The 21,319-nt window shown below is 43.1% G+C and overlaps 3 protein-coding genes across 3 annotated transcripts; 1 reads left to right on the forward strand and 2 right to left on the reverse strand.

The window, feature by feature from the left end:
- Positions 1 to 542: 542 nt before the first annotated feature.
- epyc (epiphycan) lies at positions 543 to 14,282 on the forward strand. The gene is made up of 10 exons (XM_031583390.1): positions 543 to 790; positions 7,835 to 7,915; positions 8,039 to 8,120; positions 8,631 to 9,098; positions 9,476 to 9,592; positions 10,154 to 10,273; positions 12,387 to 12,545; positions 12,817 to 13,019; positions 13,255 to 13,350; positions 13,757 to 14,282. The coding sequence occupies exons 1-10, from the start codon at positions 596 to 598 to the stop codon at positions 13,925 to 13,927; spliced, it is 1,692 nt and encodes a 563-aa protein (XP_031439250.1). The 5' UTR covers positions 543 to 595; the 3' UTR covers positions 13,928 to 14,282.
- A 280-nt stretch (positions 14,283 to 14,562) lies between these two features.
- On the reverse strand, positions 14,563 to 18,715 carry si:dkeyp-38g8.5 (uncharacterized protein LOC568385 homolog). The gene is made up of 4 exons (XM_012824459.3): positions 17,738 to 18,715; positions 17,427 to 17,520; positions 17,132 to 17,219; positions 14,563 to 16,063 (listed from the first exon to the last, which is right to left on the reverse strand). The coding sequence occupies exons 1-4, from the start codon at positions 17,847 to 17,849 to the stop codon at positions 15,320 to 15,322; spliced, it is 1,038 nt and encodes a 345-aa protein (XP_012679913.1). The 5' UTR covers positions 17,850 to 18,715; the 3' UTR covers positions 14,563 to 15,319.
- A 114-nt stretch (positions 18,716 to 18,829) lies between these two features.
- On the reverse strand, positions 18,830 to 21,133 carry LOC105897534. The gene is made up of 4 exons (XM_012824465.3): positions 20,735 to 21,133; positions 20,465 to 20,558; positions 20,251 to 20,338; positions 18,830 to 19,954 (listed from the first exon to the last, which is right to left on the reverse strand). The coding sequence occupies exons 1-4, from the start codon at positions 20,856 to 20,858 to the stop codon at positions 19,241 to 19,243; spliced, it is 1,020 nt and encodes a 339-aa protein (XP_012679919.2). The 5' UTR covers positions 20,859 to 21,133; the 3' UTR covers positions 18,830 to 19,240.
- Positions 21,134 to 21,319: the final 186 nt, after the last annotated feature.

Raw genomic sequence — 21,319 nt, forward strand, 5'->3', positions numbered from 1 at the left:
AGGCCTGTGTGTGTTATGTTTGTGTGTATGTATGCCTATGGGTGTGTGTGTTTACTTGTCTATGGGTTCTGTGTAGAGGTCAAGGTCAATCTCATATTTGACCCCATGGAAGCCCAGCTTGTCTCATAAAGGGTCAGCCCTGAGTTTGTTTTCAAGGGTCAGTAAGTTTGTTGCACCGCCATTTCTGGGCTGCCTTCTATTTGACATGGCAATTAAGCACAGCAATAAGAAGCCCTTTGCAACACGGCCAACCAAAGCCTCTTGCCTCAACCAAAGTCCTTTTTTACTCTCACACTCTCTTGCAGTACAACTTTTCCAAACAGTTTTAATATCCCTGTTAATGTGTTCTGCCAGACTTAATTTTTTTTATTAAATTTAAATTGTGAATTCAAATAGGCAGCAGAACTGTTACACAGAGTGTAACTCTTTATCTCCCCCTCTCTCTCTGCATCTGTCTCTCAACCTCTTCATATCTATCTCCCTGTTTCTCTCTCTGTCTCTCTCTCTTTCTTCCTCTCCATAAACTCTCTCCATCTCCTCTCTTATTCTCTCCCTCTCTCTCTCTCTATCTCTGCCCCCCTCTATAAGGTGGACGATGATTATGCTGGCTAGGCTCGTGGTGGGACTCCTGGTCCTCAAGGTGGCCGCAGCCTCTCCCGCCAGACACCCCCGGCAAGTGGAACTGGACACGTACGACGAAAACAACTATGATGTGGATGGAGACAACGTCAATCTGGAGAACCAGGACGTGTATGACTACTATGACGGAGTTACCATCGACGAACCTCAGGTGAGAGAGAAAAGGTGTCCACAGGACTTTTGTGGACTTTGGCCTTCAAGAGCCTCTATTGCATAACATTCATTGTGAAAATTTTGATGACAGTCTACAGTGCATTCAGAAAGTATTTAGACCCCTTCTTTTTCTCACATTTTGTTATGTTGCAGTCTGCAGTGCTAAAACCGTTTAAATTCATTTTCTACACTCAGTAACCCATAATGACAAAGTGAGAAATGTTTGAGAAATTTTGAGAAATTTTAGCAAATTTGTTAAAAAGGAAAAACTGAAATATCACATTGTATCACAAGTATTCAGACCATTTACTCTGTACTTGAACTTGATATTTGAAGCCCCTTTTGCATCCTTGAGTGTTGAGCCTTGGGTACGATACGACAAGCTTTGGGGATGGGGACTGTAAGAGGACAGCCATTTCCAGGACTCTTCAGAGATTGGGTTCAAGTCACGGCTCTGGCTGGGCCACTCACGGACAGAGTTGTCCCTAACCTGCCTGCACCGCCTTGGCTGTGTGCTTTGGGTCACTGTCCATTTGGAAAGTGAACCTTCAGCCCAGTCTCAGGTCCTGAGCATTCTGGACCAGGTTTCCATTCAAGTGTAACTTCACCCCAAGCTCTGAGCCACTGCATAATTTTGAAAAATGCTAAAAAAGTGGCCAACAGGCTTAAAGAGGGGCGCGTAAATGAATGATAAGTCCCGATCAGCAGATTAAAATGAGACTCATACTCACAGGTGGGGGCTGAGGGAGATGGGGTAGCCATTGCATGACCCCTATGGTTGACTACGTCAGCATTGGCCTTGCGAGGTTCAGGGTGGAATGTTGAGTCATTTTCAACCCATAAAATTTTCAACCCATAAAATAATGTCAATATTAACACCAGCCTTGATGTGTTTCATCACAGCACAGTCATATCATTTAGTTTGCAGCTTTAAAAAAAACAAAACACACATTTAAGGGTGCAGTTACACTTTAAGGACATCTCTGTACTTTCCTCAACCCTGACCAGTCGTCCGGTCCCTGCCACTGAAAAACATGCTGCCAACACCATGCTTCACCTTTGGGCAGCTGGACAGGTGATGAGCAGTGCCTGGTTTCTTCCAGACATGATGCTTAGAATTGAGGCCAAGCAGTTCAATCTTCGTTTCATCAGACCAGTCGATGCTGTTTCTCCCAGTCTGTGAGTCCATTTAGGGCTTTTTTGTCAACTCCAAGCAAGCCTTCTTGTGTCTTTCATTGTCAGCTGTGAGACAGATGTGTGCCTTCCCAAACCAATTGAATTTACCACAGGTGGATTGACTCTAATCAAGGTGTAGAAACATGAGGATTAATATCTCAATGGCTCAAAGTGTCATCGCAAAGGGTCTGACTACTTACGTCAATGTGATGTTTCAGTTTTTCCTTTTCAATGAATTTGAAGACATTTCTAAAATCCTGTTTTTGTTTTGTCATTATGGGATATTGAATGTAGATTCATGAGGGAAAAAATAATTTAAACAATGTTAGCACATGGCTGCAACATAACAAAATGTGAAAGAAGTGAAGGGGTCTGAATACTTTCTGAATGCACTGTATATTAACTGCAATTTCTTGACCCAGCATAACCATGGATCTAGTGTTTTCCATAATGTTGGTTAGGGTTAGAATAATGGCTGATATGCTTTATCTTATGATTCAAAGTTAAAGCAGTCTCAAAATGTCATACTTGTCTAAAGGCAGGCCTTAGCGCCCTTCATCATGTTTTACCATATTACCTTTAGATTGACATTGGCTTCTTTTGAGCAGCTTATAGCCAGAAAGTGTTGGACCCTGGCCAATCCCTACCTTTTTGCTGACAGTTCCATTTTGTCCTTTCGAACTGTTAATTGCATGTAGGCCTATTCATCTTCCAGGATTTTTCTGAACAGATAACTCCCTGTCCCCCTGCAGCTGAGCAGCTGGGAGGGCCTGTCGCCTGGGTTTACCTTCCCCGTCATGTTCTAGAACAGATGGTTCTTGTTAGGGACTGTGAATCAGCTCTCCTTCATATTAGGAGGTTACGTAACACTTGTGTGCAGCACTCGATGGTAGGCCTACTGACAGGCATGTTTCAGAAAGACACTTTCATCACGGGAGGATTAATTTGTGACAGTATGTGCGCCAGACTTTAATGTTTGACATACTTACCTTATTTGGTAACGGGCATAAACATAGGGTTTATTGTTAGAAGAAAACTGGATTGTAGAACATTATCGTCAAGGTTGGGGATTAACTAGTTACATGTACTGTATATGTGAGTTACGTAGTGACATTACAAAATAAGTGTAATTGCAATTCGTTACATAAGACAAAATATGTCATCAAATTACAGTTACTAATCAAAATGTTGGTGATTACAAAGGGGTTGCATCTGAATATATTATTTTTGGTAAGAAGCTTTAAAGCTTATATATAGAATATAACATTTAATCTGTTGCTTTGTATCTTGTCACCATCTAAACAGGCTCCATTCAATTGGCAGCATGCACTCAGATTTTGAGCCTTGTTTTTTATTGGTTCTCTTGTTTGAATTTGCACTGCCTCTCATCTGCCAATCAGAAAAGTAATCAAAAGTAATCAAATGTAATGAGTTATATTACTTTGAAGTAATTCAAATAGTTACATGATATATTACATTTTCAACAGGATAACTAGATAGCTTAATCTGTAAGCTATTACATTTCAAAAGTAACCTTCCCAATCATGATTATAGTAAACTTGTGATTAATGCCTGTATGTAGAAGAAAATCTAGATTTGATCAAATTAAGTGTAGCCTGTTAATCTGTGTCTAGGCTGCAAACTGTAAAGCCAAATCTGTTTTTATAGCCCCCCTCTATTTGCAAGTACTGCCAGGTTAAACCAGATTCCTCTAGTCTCCACAAAGCATTTAAATGTACAACTCTGGTGTTGATTAACAGTCCACCATAAACTTGCAATGGGTATAATCTGGTGCTGGCAACTATATTCTTAAACTAAACCTTGCCAGTCAAATGCCTTTTTGTAATTTTCCAGGAATTGTGTCTTTCCCTCTCTTTTTTCTTCCCCCCCCCCCCCCCCCCCCCCCCAAGCTCAGTCTTGTTTGTTGTTTTCTGCCTGCAGTTTCCATCTGCCATCTTTGGAATGTGCAGAACAGCGGAACATTATGTATTGGAAGCTGGAATTAGAATTAATGTTCTGATGGAATGTGAATTGCCTTTCTAGTGGAACTGTGTTGCATTTTTGTAAAAGCAATCCAATTTAAATGAGAAACCTTTCAAAAATGATCCTAACTATCCTAAATCATGTACTCATTGTGTAATGACAAATTAGAATAAATTAGGGTAACTATTCCCTCTGGCATGTGCTGTGTATGAATGATAGATTCACTGTTTGATAGACTGATGGAGACCGTTAAAAAAAAGGAAAGTGAGAGAGACAGTGAGAAAGCAAGTGATTGAGTAAGTGAATGAATGAGTGAGGGAGTGAAGGAGTTAATGAGTGAGTGAGTGTATGAGAGTGAATTAGATGGGAGGAAGTCAGTTCAGAGGCAATGTGGGTTTGGATCAGGAACACTGAGGCAGTATTTTTCAACAAAAGGAAATGGTTCAGATTATACTCTTTTGCAACCAGAACCTGGGCCAGAACTATGCTAGGCTGGCACAGCTCAGGGCAGCAGGATTGGATTTACAAAATGGATCAGAACAAAACGCCAGCAGCCTTAAGTAGATCCTGATGTGGAAGCTTTTTTTTTCCAGACAAGCCTGCAATTTAGCATGCAGTCAAGTGTTCACTCAAGTACTGAGCTGGAGAATTCACCTATAAGGGTCTCCCCATTTCATTCAATCAGTCCATATGCTGAACGTTATAGATACTTCACCACCCCGTGACCGTGACAACAGCCCAAGCATTTTCAAGATCGTATTACTTTGGTGGTTTGGAGAGCTCATGTAAATGTGTCTAATTTGAAACATAAACGTAAGCAAATACCTGGAGCAAGGGCCGATCCCACAGAGCAAAGAAGAGGGAAGCAGAAACTATTCTCATCTAGACCAGACTAGACTGCCTCACTAGACCAGACTAGACTGCCACATTGGACCAGACTAGACTGCCTCACTAGACCAGACTAGACTGCCTCACTAGAGCAAAGGCTGCCTCTGCTGTTGTGGGGTGCTTGAACCTGGACAGAGGGGCAGGATAAGGTGTGTGTGTGTGTTGGGGGGGGGGGGGGGGGGGGGTGTTGGAGTGCAGCTTAAGAGATATTTCATGAAAAAGGGGCACCTGTGATGAGTGATGTGCTTCAGAAATTCCTGTCCTCTCTTTTTTATGGGTGCTCTCTCTTTCGCTCCTATGTCTCTCTCTCTCCCTCCCTCTCTCTCTCTGTCTATCTACCTCCCTCCCTTTCTCCCCCTTTACTCCTGCTTACCTTCATAAGAGCAATCAGGCCTTTCTATGTCTTGCTACTGGTCAGAGACTCCACAGCAGTGCACCACTAGTGGGAATAGGAGTCCCACCAGGTGACCTGAATATGTGTGTATGGGAATGCTCAGAGACTAGTGCACATTCATGGCCATAGAGTTTATGGAAACAGGATCACATCACTGCACCATTCAGTGTACTCCCTGTATTCCTAACGTGAGCGAGCCTCAGAGAATTTTTCCACTGAAGGGTGAAAAAAAAAACTGAAAGCTGGTATTCTTTTGACCTCTGACCCAGAGTGTGAACCCTGACCTTGTGATTGACGGTTGCTTCAGGAGCCGGGGCATTCCTGTGAGGTCTCAGAGAAGTGCCAAGGGCTCTTCAGCCACCCAGGCAGATCTACAGACATGTCATCACATGGAGATACACACACACACACACACACACACACACACACACACACACACACACACACACACACACTTACTGCCATGTGTCTAGTAAATGCACACTCACGAGCCCCATACCTGCAGCCTAAACTATATTATATAAAAAATATCAGACTCTATCCATTGGGGGGGGGGGCTAAGTGTTGCGATAGTGTGTGTTAGCTTTAGGGTTAATAGGCAGTTGGTGTGTTAAGACTGCTTTTGGCACCTCTGTACTAAGTGTGTGAAATGTGCTGGTTAGGCACTTTTCTTCTGTCTCGATTGCACTGAGACGCCGTGGAAAGATAAATTGTATGCGTGTGTGTGTGTGTGTGTGTGTGCGTGCGTGTGTGCGAGTGTGTGTGTGTGTGTGAGAGAGAGAGAGAGAGAGAGAGAATCTGAGAGCCACAGGCAGATGATCCAGACTCCATATTTCAAAATCGGAGAATAAATCTAATTACATTTGGATTTGTGTGTGTGTGTGTGTGTGTGTGTGTGTGTATGTGTGTGTGTTTTCATCCTCAGACATTTTTAGCTGCCTGACAGGGGTGGTGTTTGCTTTTTGGGGGTGGTGGTTTGGGGGGGATGGAGGGGTGAGAAGGAGGGGGGGGGGGGGGTTGGGGGGTTGGATTTTGAGGAAAGAGAGAGTATGAGGGAAGAAGGGGGGGGGTCTCCTGTTGCAGGCTTGCAGTGTGCTTCTCAACGCTACTCAATGCCTCTCCTTGTTGTCCCACAAACTCTCTTTGCTGTCAGAGTTTTCTAGTTAATGCATTTAACCTTTAACATTCGACTCAGTTTGCAAATATTTCCTCTCAGGTTTTCTTTCATTTGTCATAGGCCCAATTTTTGGATTTGAATTGGTGGTGCTTGCCTTGTAGCTGCAGGCCTCTGTAACTAAACTCCTTAATTACCATTTGTGTCACCATGGGCACTAAGTAGTCTTCTATAAGTCTCAACTCTTGAAGCACAAATGCTATGGTAGGAATATAGGAAGAGTGTAGTCAAAGTGAAATATGGATTTCAGCTACCATGTGTGTCGTGGTTCCACAAGGACCATTTGTATCTGGGAGATAGAATCAGCTTTACGAGTGAAAGAGAGTGTCTGCTCTCACCTGAAATCTCAGTGGATCTTTGGCTCCCCACTGTGGCGGAATGGGGAACTGCAGGGCAGTGGTGACCGCTGCATAGAAAGCAATGCGCAAATGTGAAAAAGTTAGCAGTGGTGTCTCTGTTTCAAAAGCGTAGGCATGGCTTGCGGGATGTATGCATTTGATATATTTAATCTGCCTCTCACAAGTAGTTTGTGTACATCATGTATTAGCCAAACAAGGTCACTTCAGATCTTACATCTGGCTTCTGAGTAACCATAAGTCTAAATAATGAAAGATTAGTCTTACTAAGTCTTACTATTTTAAATGTAATGCTGTTTGATTTCATAGACCTACAACTCATCACAAGCTACTGTTGTGAAGGTGGTGTATAGGCCATTGTACAGGCATTTCAGTGGGAAAACTACTAAACTCTGAATAGAGTCTCAAGTGAAGTAGTATCATTATTATCATCATAAAGGAGGGGGGGAAATGGATTACATTTACATTTACATTTAGTCATTTAGCAGACGCTTTTATCCAAAGCGACTTACATATGTGCGACTTACAATGTATACACATTTTACATTTACACTGATGGCACACTGCACATCAGGAGCAATTAGGGGTTCAGTGTCTTGCTCAAGGACGCTTCGACAGGGAATCGAACTAGCAACCAGCTGATTACTAAACGACTTCTCTACCCCCTGTACCACTGTCGCCGGATTCATCACTTGCTATGCAAAGGTTGTGGGTTTACACAAATTAGTGTAGGCCTATACATTTCTTGTGCTGTAATATGATAAAAGATGATGCAAGAAAATGATACAAGACATCTGGAAGCTTATTTAAAGGTATCAACCATTTCCTGTGCAACTGTTAGGTGTTTAGATTGAGACACCCTCCACCCTGACGTCCTCTTAATTAATACTGATTTCATTAGAACTGCAAAGAGCAAGAGAATGTTGCTCCACATGCTTCCCTTACCACAATGTAGACCCGTGCATCTTCCCTCCCCGACCCCTACATCTCCCCTCCCCGACCCCTACATCTCAAAACGTGACAAAAAGCATCACTGACATGGATTTCCTGGTGTCCCACTCCGGTCCACAGATAGAGATTGGTACACTGGCCCCGCCCGAGGAGAACGGAGCCTCGCTGGAGGAAGGAGAGGAGGGAGAGGAGGAAGAGGAGGCGGAGGCGGAGGCGGAGGCTGAGCCAGAGGAGGCGGAGGCGGAGGCTGAGCCAGAGGAGGCGGAGGAGGTGGAGGAGGCCGAGGAAGTGGAGGAAGTGGAGGAGGTAGAGGAGGTGGAGGAGGAGATGCCCATCCAGCCCAAGCTCATCTCAGGGGGAGGCTCTGGGGGGTCTGGGGTCCTCATGGGCCCCGACACGCAGGGAGGTCTGTGGCAAACAACACAACTACCACCACCATACTCTCTCTTTCTCTCTCTCTCTCTCTATTTCTTCCCTCTCTCTATCTCTATCTTTCTCTCCCATTCTATCTCTATGCAACTCTTCCTGTACCTCTATCTATCTATCTATCTATCTATCTATCTTTCTATCGATCCATCTATCTCTCTCTCTCACACACACACACACAAACACACACACACACACACACACACACACACACACACACACACACACCAGCGCAACTCTTAGCAGTGACGCAGAAAGCATCACCATCCCCCTGCTGCCATTCCATTTAACTTCCCACCAGTGGTTAAATGTGTGTTACCTCCCCTTTAACACTCACTCACTCATTCATCAGCCAAATCCAATCAAGCTTGACCATCACCTCTCTCTCTCTTTCACTCACTTTCTCTCTCTCTTTCTGTTTTTTTGTCTCGAATCATTGCCCATCTGTGGTCTAATCTGTCACTTAACACCTAATCTTGTCTCTAACAAGAGGAGGAGCTGCGCCTGACGCCCATTGACATTCTTCACATCTCTGGGGACTCGGGAGAGTCGGGAGATGCCTCGGGGGCGTCTGGGGCGTCTGGGGATGCTGGGGGCTCTGGGGCTTCTGGAGATTTTGGTTCCGGCGCGTCCGGAGCTTCGGGTGACTTCGGCTCTGGGGGTTCCGGGGCTTCCGGCCAGGTGGAGTTCTCCGGAATCTCCGAGGTGGAGTTCTCCGGAATCTCCGGCGACTTTGGCTCGGGGCTGTCCGAGGCTTCCGGCGAGGTGGAGTTCTCCGGAATCTCCGGCGACTTCGCTGCGGAAGCTTCCGGAGCCTCCGGAGACCTTGGCGCCGAAGCTTCGGGAACTTCCGGCGACCTGGGCCCCGCAGGTTCTGGAGTCTCTGGTGACCTCGGTTCTGGAGCCTCCGGGGGTTCTGGTGTTTCAGGTTCAGGGATAGTGTTGGTCCCTGATGGAGGTCAGTACCAGTGATTATAGTGGGTAGTTTTCCTGTGAGCCAGTCTCTTTAAACCTAGAGGGCATCTGTCGTGTAGAAGTATAGACTTTGATTCCTTTCACTCTGTAGTGATCTCAGTAGTGCACTTTGGGGAGTTTACGATTAAAGGGTCTTTACTTTGCTACCAAATAGTCTATGCTTACAGCCTAGCCTGCATGCTTAAAGCTTTTGGATTCCATTTAACTGTTCAGACTGAGTTAAATGTGTGTGGTTTTTTTTCTTTGTTTTTGCATTGATCATTGCCATCCATCTCTCCATCTCTCCATCCATCCATCCACTGTCCTTCCTGGGGCTCTATTTTGTCTCTCACTGCACTGCCTCGCCTTGTCTCTAACAAGAGGAGGAGCTCCCCCTGGTGCCGGACATCCCCGAGGAAGCCTCTGGGGCTTCCGCGGAGGAGTCGGGGGAGTCTGGGGAGGAGGAGGAGGTTATAGTAGTCCCTGAAATAGAGGAAGGTCAGTACCTCCACGGCCCCCTACGCTTTTTGCTTAAAATAATAATGCTACCATATGAAGACACATATTCTTTCATTGACTGTTGATTGATTTTGATTGATTGATTGATTGATTGATTTTGATTATTGTTTGATCTGTTGAATGTTTGATGAGGGTAGCCTGAGGTATATTGGTTTTCCTGATCACAGAGTAAGAGTTAGCATAATGCTATCAGAGAGACAAGGGTGGGGGAGTTGTCCAGTTATTATACATTAGGCTGTTTGACACATATAGAATGTGCATGTGGCTGACAGTGAGCGCAAGTCCTATGGCCACCTCCGTGCTCAGCTGGTTATACAGTATGTATACATTGTCCTTAGCCATCATACTTCCTCTGCTTCATTTAACTGCACTGAATTGGTTAAATGTGTGTTAATCAGCCTCAGCATCATGTGTAACTCGCTTTCTTTTGTCAGCCATCACTCATTTGTGTCTCACCTGTTCCATTTGTCAACTAATGTCCATCCTCATGTTCTCGTGATCTGTCTGTCTTTTAACACCTAATGTGTGTGTGTAAACAAGAGGAAGAGCTGCTCCCGACAGTCCCTACCATCCCGCAGGAGGGCACAGGGGGTACTGTTGGATCAGGAGAGTCAGGACTCCCTGACATTGACATTGACATTGACATTGACAGCACGCAAGGTCAGTACCACAATACCACCACTCATGTCTGTTCACGACCGACTGCTCGGCCGAGACACACCATGTCAACCAGCAGCAATAGGCAGCAGCTTAACAGACTGTGTAAGACTCAGTTTGAACACATAACTATGTCATACGTACTGTACATTCTGGAGTGTCCCATATCCAGACGTTACACATCAAGGCATTGATTTTCCAGTGATATATATTACAGTGTCTTATTGCAGTCTTATGAAAGAGGTTTCAAGTAAATGTTTGTTACCTGCGGATACATTCATACAGCTATACCCCATACTGATGACAATTATTTACCCATTACATAGTAAGAAAAAATGGCATAATCTACACAATCAACATGCGTAATCTACAATCAAAAGTTTGGGATCACCCAGAAAATGACATTTTTCCAAAAAGAAAAAGAAAACAGTCAAGATATGGACAAAGTTAGAAATAATGATTTCAGTTTGTGCTTGGATATTTGCTTTCATCAAAGAATTCTCCATTTGCAGAAATTCCGAACTTTGCAGCATTAGTTGACTGCTTCTTCACTAAATAGGTCTTGCTTAATTTGGAGCAATTCTTCTCTGTCTTGTTGTGGGATAACATTGGCTCCAGTCAAGTGCCATCCACAGGGTATGGCATGGCGATGGAGTTATGGTAAAATGGAGTTCTAACATTCCTAGAGAAAGATTACTTTTACTCTGTACAAATTATCTTAGACTTGTCTGGGTGTAACATATTTTCAATCGTCTTCTACCTTTTGCCCATTTCAGTTTGTTCCTTTCATTGGCCAGCCTCAGATATGGATTTTCATTGGCCAGCCTCAGATATGGATTTTCATTGGCCAGTCTCAGATATGGCTTTTCATTGGCCAGTCTCAGATATGGCTTTTCATTGGCCAGCCTCAGATATGGCTTCTTCTTTCAAACTCTGCCAAAGAAGGCCAGCACTCCAGAGTCTCTTCATTGCTGCTGATGAGACTGGTGTTTTAAGGGTACAATTGAATAAAGCTGCCAGCTGAGGACCTGTGAGTCATCTGGTTCTAAAACCAGAGATTGTGATGTTCTTATCCACCTGCATAGTTGTGCACTGAGGCCTCCTCCTTCTCTTTGTATCCTGGTTAACCCATTAGGATGTGATGTACACCTTTGTCAGATATCTTCAGTTTCTTGACCATTTCTAGCATGGAATAGCCTTAATTTCTTGCAACTATAATAGGCTGTTGCGTTTTTGAAGAAAGTTCTTTCTTTCTGACCATTTTTAGACCAAAATCAATTCCACAAGTGCTGATGCTCCAGATACCCAAGCAGCCCAAAGAAGGATGGTTTTATTGCTTCCTTAAACAACACAACAGCCTGCAGCCACACAAACCTAATTGCAGAAGGGTTTTCTATTAGCCTTTTAAACATGATAATTTAGGTTTTGCTAACCTAATATGCCAATGAAACATAGAAGTCATGGTTATGCCTATGGTTATGTTCAATTCAAAATCCACCATTTCCAGCTGATTAACAACATGTCTACACTCAATTTGAGGTTATGTCAATACGAAAAAGGTGTGATTATTTTTCAAAAATTCATTTTTCAGTGATTCCAAACTTTTTAATGTAGTGTCTAGAATAATGTTACCTGTTCAGAACATGTGAAATGCGTTTCCATATCTGTTACTGATGACCACTCTCCAGCCATGAACTCAAATTGCCTCCTAATATGTGAAGTCAGAAAAGAAAGTACATGCTCAAGGATACCTCCACAACCACTGATCCAGCACATACGTGACGTATTACATACACACATGTTCATGTCACGTCAACACAACCCATCGTGTCCATGTATCCTGTATGCCATGTATTTGTTCATCTCCCTGCTGATGTCCCTCCTCCAGTCCATGTCTGTCACGTCATCACCAGCGGTGACAGTGTATAACACTGTTCCAGCATCATTAATATACATGTCTCTAATACTTCATACAAGAGTGTGTGTGTATCTTATTATCTCTCACATGACATTCCTCCCACAAAACATACACATTTTTTCTTGTGACTTTTGTTGCGATTCTTTCATTACAGCACCTTAATGGTTTTCTTATTTATTTTGCACCGTGAATCCTCAGGTATGCCCACCTGTTTGTTGTGTACCTGCCTGGGCGGGTCTGTCTACTGTGATGACGTGAGGCTGCAGAGTGTGCCCCCTCTGCCCAAAGATACCACTCACTTCTATGCCCGCTACAACAAGATCACCAAGATCAACAAGTCCGACTTTGCTCACATGAGTATGTGCCCCACTTTGAAAAGAAACACCAAAAAGCTGAAACTAATTGTCCACATGCAAGAATCAACACAATGACTATTTGTACATTTGTACTGAGGGACTCCTAAATTCATCTTTTATCTACCGGAATGAAGAAATACGGCTGAATCTATTTTGTGGAGTCTTCTGTTTATCCGCTATGGAAGAAGGAGCATATCTTTCAGTATAAATAGTTATGCCACCTGAATTGGGTGTGTGCCTGTACTGATACCTTTCTTCTCCTCTGTTTCCAGACAAGCTGAAGAGAATCGATCTGACAAGTAACGAGATCGGCCGGGTTGATGACAATGCCTTCTACGGCCTGCCCGCTCTGGAGGAGGTGGTGCTGAGAGAGAACAAGCTTGTCCATCTGCCAGCCCTGCCAGCTTCTATGACCCTCATTGATGCCAGTCACAACAAACTGGGCAGCACGGGCATTCAGAAAGAAGCTTTCAAGGTGACAGAGACAGTGTGTGTGTGTGTGTGTGTGTGTGTGTGTCTGGTGTGTGTGTGTGTGTGTGTGTGTGTATGTGTGTGTGTGTGAGAGATCCTATAAAAAAAATCATAGCAGAAGACTGTTCAACAGAGTGATCCAGCATTGTTGACATGTAAAGATGGAGAGTATGCAAGTCAGCATAGTATCCTCAAAATCCTATGTGCTAAGTACTGCTACTTTGTTACTTTGTTACCAGGATATGACAGGCCTGCTGTACCTGTACTTGACGGATAACAACATTGACTATGTACCTGTACCGCTGCCGGACAGTCTGCGCTCATTGCACCTACAGGTACCTGTACTCCTGCCTCAATGCTGCCACCTACTGCCCATAGCAAGAATAGCTTTTATGCCAACTCGGATGTTAAACTGCATGGCCCCACTTTGCATTAGTTGTTAATTACTTTATAAGTACAATGCACTATATTAGTACATGTTGTTAAAATATGTAGTTGGGCTTTGAGTTAAGGTGGGGTTAGTTTTGATTAGAACATGACATATCCTTTTCATATAGAAAGTACCTAATATTAGGTATTACTTTTTATAAATATTATTATCTATTGTGTAAAGTGGCCCCATTTGCGCAGCATGTTATGACTAAATATGAGAATTTTATATATGCCCTAAATGCCAAATATTAAGCAGTCCCTAAGAGGTATAATTACTTTACTGAGGTTGTCTGATTTCTTTCCTCTCAGAACAACAACGTCCAAATGCTGCATGAAGACACATTCTGCAACATCAAAGACTTACACTACATCCGGTACGCTCTGGAAGACGTGCGCCTGGATGGAAACCCCATCAACCTCAGCAGGACCCCGCATGCCTATGTGTGTCTGCCTCGCATTCCTATTGGTGCTCTTATTTAAATGAACACACACACACACAAACACATGCACGCACACACACACACACAAACTTGCACATGCATTAAGATCTCTGTGTGCTCACCCAACTTTATTTCCTCACTAAAGGCTCATGCAAACTTAAAAATGAATAGAAGCCTTTTACTGAAATCTTGTGCAAACATACACACACACACACACACACACACACTTGCACACAGTAAGACACTTGAACACACAAAATACTCGGTAGACTACATTTGAATTGGTAATGATGCAAACTTTTCCTATAACTACCTGTTTCCATATGGATATCCTACCTGAAGACATTAACGCAACACACACACACACACACACACGCACACAGACACACACACACGCACGCACGCGAGCACACACACACTCTATGACCAGAAGTCTCTGGTCACTGGAAAACAGACTATACAAGTTCACTTTCACAAAATGACTGGGAAAATGTGACAAAGCCTTTTTAGGTGTCTATGCCACGCACCCACAAACACACACACACACAAACACACACATACACATGCGTGCACGCACACAGACACAAACACACACACACACAGCAGAGGAAGTTTTATCTTGAATTTTAAGATGTCAGATGAAAAAGATGGGAAGAAATGCAAACTTTGAACAAAAACTATGAATCAGTTTTATTGATCAATCAATCAATCAAAAATATTTTGTTTATTGTATTTTATTCCTGTTCAGGGCTGGCTAAGATGACCAGTGATGATATTGTTCAAATGTGTTTGTTTTGTAAAAAAAAAATTGTAATAATATTAATATGCAGTTAATTCTCACACACTTCCTGAAAAATTGTTAATTTTACTTGCCTACAATTATTCAAGCTGGAACTTACAAATTCGTTGAAAGGAAAATTTGATTATCTAATGCAATAAAAAATAAGCATTCTAACACAATCATTTGTTGTAAAGTCTGTATAATATAAAAAAATATATATTCTTTAAATAACTTTTTTACATGAATTGCAATATTTGGTATATTACATTTCAAAGTGTTGTTTAAAACATGCACAATAGCCTTTACATTAATACTTCACAGCTTCTGTATGATTGAGGGGGTTTGTGAGAATGGTTTGGGGGTGAATCATAGTCTGCTATTGTGTTCTTTGTATGGAAATACCACAATTGAATAAAGTTGTTTTGGTGACCTCTCCAAAACAGGGATGGCTCAACGTTTTTATTATCTACGAGCTTAACTTGAGAGGAAGATCAGATCTAATGACCTAAAACTTTATTAAAACATGTCCATGTCATGTTTGAACCTTGAACTGCTCAAGAAAAGCTCGAGAAATGAATTGAGAACTTGACAAGAGCAAGCACTCCACTCCATAGTACCTTTAGTCTGGCTCGGTGTTTAGAATTTTGAACATTAGAATTTCTCTAAGAGTTTCTCAAACAAGTCAAGGAACTTCTGTTTCCTCTGCAGACATTCCGGTTCCAGTTCCACTTGCCTGATCCTGTCTGACGTGTTCAATCTGCAATTCGTTGCAATTGTTGTATAGTCTCTTTTACAGGCCATACTGTCGATACCAATTGCTAGCCTATCTCTCTCCAGTCTTGCCCTCTCCTTCTCCAGCATGGCTCTCTCCCAGTCCACCGCCGCCCTGTCTCTCTCCACAGACGCCCTCTCTCTCTCCAGTGTGGCCCTGTCTCGGTCCACTGCGGCCAGCTCCCTCTGTAGGCCGGCCCTCTCGCGCTCCATCACCATCCTCTCTCGCTCCAGCACCTCCCTCTCTTTCTCCACCAGCATCCGGTCGCTGTCCAGCTGCGCCCTCTCCTGCTCGATCTCCCGCCTGTCGCACTCCATCTCCTGCCCTGCAGTGCCACCTGGTGCCCACAAGATGTCACTGTCGTTTACCAGGAACTCGATCTCGTTTCTCCCCGGCAGCCCCGTCCCTGCCGATGCCATCGACTCCTTCCTGCCGGCTTCCCGGTATCGCTTGCAGCGGGGCTTGTTGGGTAGGAAGTCTTCATGGTTGTTGGCCACAGCGGACGTGACGGACACAGCCTTGGCGCTGCCCTCTAGCCTCCCCTGCACGGCGTCGTCCATCAGTGTGAACCAGCGCCAACTGTCGGGGATGAGTGCGACACCGGCCGGTGGGTTCTTTTGGTCCTGCGCATTGACATTCAAGTGTGTCACACCACAATGTACACATAACTAAAGGTCAACGTGTTCCTTGAGCTCAAATGCTCATGGTTTTGAATCCCAGAGAGGGCATATGCTCACAAACTATATGCCTTACATGTACTTTAAGTCACTCTATAATATAACTTACATGACATGGCAAATTGGGTATGCTCTCTGATGATGCTGTGTTCGTTACAATTCTTGCTGGATGTCTCAACATAAACTTATGTCAAAGATGAATGACATCTTATAAGAAAATTGGTCACTACAATTACTTTTAATCTGTCCCCTCTTTTATGCTTATGTATTGTCAGTCACTGTTACAATGTCTCCATTTAGACTACAAGCATGCAGCAGCTTAATGCCTACTAAATTATAGATCAGATTATACATTTGAACTAACAGAAGCCTGTTGAGTCTGCCTCTATGCAGGCTTCGCAGCAGTCTGCATTAAGGCACCGCTGAAGGCTGCTCAAGAGCACCCTTTCAAGTCACAGAACAACAAAAGGGGACACCCTAATTGCACACACAAATGTAGACAGTGAGGCCATGTAAGTGCATGTGATAGGACAGGTACAATATGCATGACAGCAAGTGCATGTAACAGGACAGGGACAAAATGTCTGTTGCATTATTTTGTAGAGGAGGGGGAAACATTAATGTTCTCCCTTACTAATATTCCAAGTGTGTTTCAAATGAAAATCAGCAGAACATCAATGTGGACATTTACTTTGTGAACTGCAGAACATGTAGTAGGCTACAAAATGTGATTCCTGAACATCGTTTTGCCAGATTCCATTATACTTCATTTTTCTTTTCCCTGTTTCCCCTCTATCTCCCTAAAACCCATATTAGCAGCGTGCCCCCACAAGGGCAGAAATACATGTCTGGTTTCAGGACTCAGTTTTCTCTCTTTAAGTCAAATGGGGGGGTACCAAGTTTTTATGCCAAACATGATGGGGAACAAGATTTCACTGAGTGTAAGTACATTTTGCTAGATTGAAATGGACAAAAATTTTTATTCCAAATGAAAGAGTTACATTTCTCCCACACCTTGTATTTCTTTAGAAGGTTGTCCCATTTCTTCTTCGCTTGGGCCGCTGACATCTTTCTGTGCAGACCCATCTCTTTTAAAATCGCCCTATGATGACAAGAAGAAGACCAATTTGAGGCTTAGTCTCGTAGGCTTTATGTGCATGTACTAGTTATAATTGTACTAATACAAAGATTGACCAAAGCAGATGTGTTTTTTGGCGTGAGGTGCATTGAAGTCAATGGAATTGTTTTGCATGCTAGCGTGAGACAGGACATAAAAGCGTGAGAGTTGGAAACCCGGAACTAAAGTCACCTCCAAGCCAGTCTTGCTGAATTTCTCCGCCCAGTGAAAAGTGCTTTATTAGACGCTCTTAACTTTACGAACAGATGAATTTCCTCATCAATCACTGAAACAATTCACAGAAAAAAGAAAAGAGTCATCATTTTCATCAGAATGAAGTAATCAGTAGCACCATATTTAGGCTACTTTGGAAGCCACTTGTAGGCTAATTAGTGCTTAATCAACACACAAGGGCTCTCTTTGCGACCTAGCTAGCATATGCTACATTTCAAGGATGAGTGGATACACATAGCCTGGCCAAGGGCTAAATATAATAACCTTACTTTTATATATGAATTCCGAACTAGGAATAGGGCTCATCATCAACGGCGTTGTAGACTCGTTATCTGTTGGCTTAGGTGTTGACGGTGCTGAATATAATGCGTGATCCTCCATACCGACGAACAACTCCACCACAAACCAAGGTTGAGTCTGTAAGGTGTAGCCTGGTGATGTAACCTATACTTCAACAGCAAAACACTTAAAGAAGCAGATGTTTGAGCACTGCTTCCGCCTTTTAAAGTGCTCACTTCACGTTAGAGAACATCACAAGTCGATGGAATATGCTACGAGACTTGTGGACATATACTGAGCTGTATTTAATCAATTCACAGCGAAAAATTAAATATAATTCAACACTGATATTAGCTTAACGGCTACCATTGCGTATGTCATTTTGATGTCCTTTTTCTGATAATGATTTGCCGTTAACGAAATAATGTACTGCTGCATTACTGCCACCGTCTGTGCTGGAGTGCGAACGAGGGCTGCAAAGTAGTGAGGCAGCCTGGAGTTGCCTGCCTTACCACGAGTTTATTTTCTTGAGACTTTTCCAATGGAGTTTGTTTAGGTTGGAAGCATCAGAAACTGTCATCATCTTCTCCAGAATTAAATCAGATATTATTAAATCTGACCTTTACCAGTTACAGTCAGCCGCACTATTTTTTTTTCATACCCTGATTCCCAAAAAGTTTCTTTCTTCTTTTTGTGTTGTTCACCAATCTCCTCAAAGACAGGCATATTTAACATTGCTCTCAGCTGAGGATGGCAACATCAGATCCAAGTACTACTATAAAAGTTTTTTTTTGGTGCATGGCTTTAGTCCTTTTGTGTCTTTGCAATTTTTTTAACAAGCTGGATATATCATCAGCTGCTAAATTATACAAAACACATGTGTAGAGTAAACATATCGTTTGATAAACAATTTCTAAGTAGGTGAATTAATACACAATATATATCTTTTAAAACTAAGCTGAGATGGAGCAAAGTGGTGGAAAAACATTATAACTGACACATTATAACTGTGACATTGCCTATTACTGTTCTGCAACTCCATGCTATAGACTAACAGAATGTTGTATTGTCTGAAACAGCCAAACGGCTCAACATTTTTAATATCAAATCGTTTGTTTGGCATAAGCATAGGATACAACATGTCCTGTCCTATTCTGAAATGTCCATGCTTTAAATAGAGCAATAATACAAATAAAAAAATCTACTCAATAAAAAAAAAGTGTTATCATAACACGACAGTAGCACCAAAGGAAATGTTTTTTTTTCCAGCTCAATCACCATTTATAGGAAGGTCCACATTTTAAGCAAAGCTGTGTGCCCAAAATATATCTGCTGGTGTTGTGTGGCAAAATAATAAAGAACATTTCAGGTTCTATGCAATTCCTTCATGTTTTCTATTCATAGCACCTTGAAGGGGTTTTTTCCCATTAGGAGGAAAGCCAGATCATTGTGCTTTATTGTTCCCTACACAGGACCTTGAGCTTGGTCTGTTATTAGAATTTTTCTATTAGTTTCTCAAATAAGTCAAGGAACCTCTGTCTCCTCTCCAGCTGCTCTGCGTCAAGTTCCACTTCTTTAATCTCCTCTGGCGCGCTTCGTCCTCCGTTTGTTTGAACTGTACTGTCTTTCTTAAATGCCACTCTATCTCTGCTGAGATCTAGCTTTTCTCTCTCCATCCTTGCATTCTCCTTCTCCAGCTGGGCCGTCTTCCAATCCAGCGCCGCCCTGTCTCTCTCCACAGACGCTCTCTCTCTTTCCAGTGCGGCCCTGTCTCGGTCCACTGCGGCCAGCTCCCTCTGTAGGCCGGCCCTCTCGCGCTCCATCACCATCCTCTCTCGCTCCAGCACCTCCCTCTCTTTCTCCACCAGCACCCGGTCGCTGTCCAGCTGCGCCCTCTCCTGCTCGATCTCCTGCCTGTCGCACTCAAACTCCTGTGTCTCGCCCGAGGCGCCACCCCACAGGTCGTCTGTGTTCACCACAAGCTCCGTCTCGCCGCCAACTGCGTCCTCGTATCCTGTGACGCACCTCTGCCGCTTGCCAGGGCGCTGGCTGGGGAGGAACTCGTTGTCGTTGCTGGTCACTGCAGACGTGATGGATAAAACCTTGGCGCTGCCATCTAGCCTCCCCTCCATGGCGTCGTCTATGAGCTTGAACCAGCGCCACGATTCAGGTGTTACAGTGACTCCAGGTGGCGGGTTCTTCAGTTCCTGTTAAAGGAGTCAAGTGTATCAATCTATAGCCAACTAGAAGATGACAGAGTGTAATACTGACATTTAAAGCAAAACCTTACAAATAAGCCACTTGTTCTTGACTGCAGGTCATTTTAATTTTAGTGGTCATTTCATAACTCTTGATTACATTTCTTAGTTTAATCGATATTGATAACCATAGGTATGCCTAATTTTTCTGAACCTGGTCTGTTCATGTCTGATTTCCTCACAACCAGCCTTACATTTTTTTTCAGAATGACTTTATGCAGTCTTAAATTGCTGCAGTAGCTAACCTTGTATCGGTTTTTAAGGTTGTCCCATTTCTTCATTCCTTGCCAGGCTGACATCTTTCCCTGAAGACCCATCTCTTTTAAAATGGTCCTGTCAGGATAAGAGCAAGATAACAGCACAAGGCAGACTCAATTACATAAGAGCATGATCAACTTTATTTCAAGTTTTGAATATGACACATTTAAGACAATTTAAGAAAATAAATTTGACTGTCACCTCCAAGCAAGTTTTGATGAATTTCTCCGCCCAGTGAAAAGTGCTCTGTTTGTCACTCTTAACTTCACAAAGTTTGGCAGTTCGGAATCAGTCACTAAACAATGTTTTACAGAAAAATAATTAATATACCTAATGTATTATAATTTCATAATATGCAGGTTTTAGAAGACTGCTTCTAAATGGGATATAAATATTTCCTCTATCCATGCTACCTTGCAAACAAGGTTGGTTGAACTTCACCAAGGGCGTAATGGAATATTGCAAGCTTACTTTTATACGTGCATTCCGTATTAGACATAGGCCTAGTAACTGGTGTTGGCGTAGATGGTGAGGGAGACATGCCATCTGTTGGTCTTGGCGTAGATGGTGCAGAATACAGTGCGTGATCCTCCATATCGACGAAGTGAACGAGCGACGGGCGAAAGGAAGTGCTCTTCACATGCAGCAGACGAAATCCCAGGAAACGGTGCACTTCCTGTTCTCCTTGTAAGTGCTCACTTCATGTTAGTAGAACATGTTGATTATCCACGCGGGTAGCCTGCATTGTGTGTTTAATAAACAGTTCAGCAACTCACAACAACACATGTGCTAAAGTCACTTCACAGACTTACTGCTGCGATTTTTAAGAAAATGTTATCTTGTGTTGCACACTAAGGAATCCTTCCTTATTCTTCTTCTTTAGTGTTCTGGTACCTTGTGGAATGGGACTTAATGTACCCTAAGGTTAATGCTGCCACCTTCTGGATAGGAGTGGTGAAGAAATTCAGAAGGTTGAAAAGTTAATCAGAATTGATAACAACGATAATAGCAGTGTGAATTAAGCATTTCACTTCCACAATCACTTTATGTATATTT

This window comes from Clupea harengus, chromosome 16 (genome assembly GCF_900700415.2).
Source record: "Clupea harengus chromosome 16, Ch_v2.0.2, whole genome shotgun sequence".
In the NCBI taxonomy this organism is placed as follows: Eukaryota; Metazoa; Chordata; class Actinopteri; order Clupeiformes; family Clupeidae; genus Clupea; species Clupea harengus.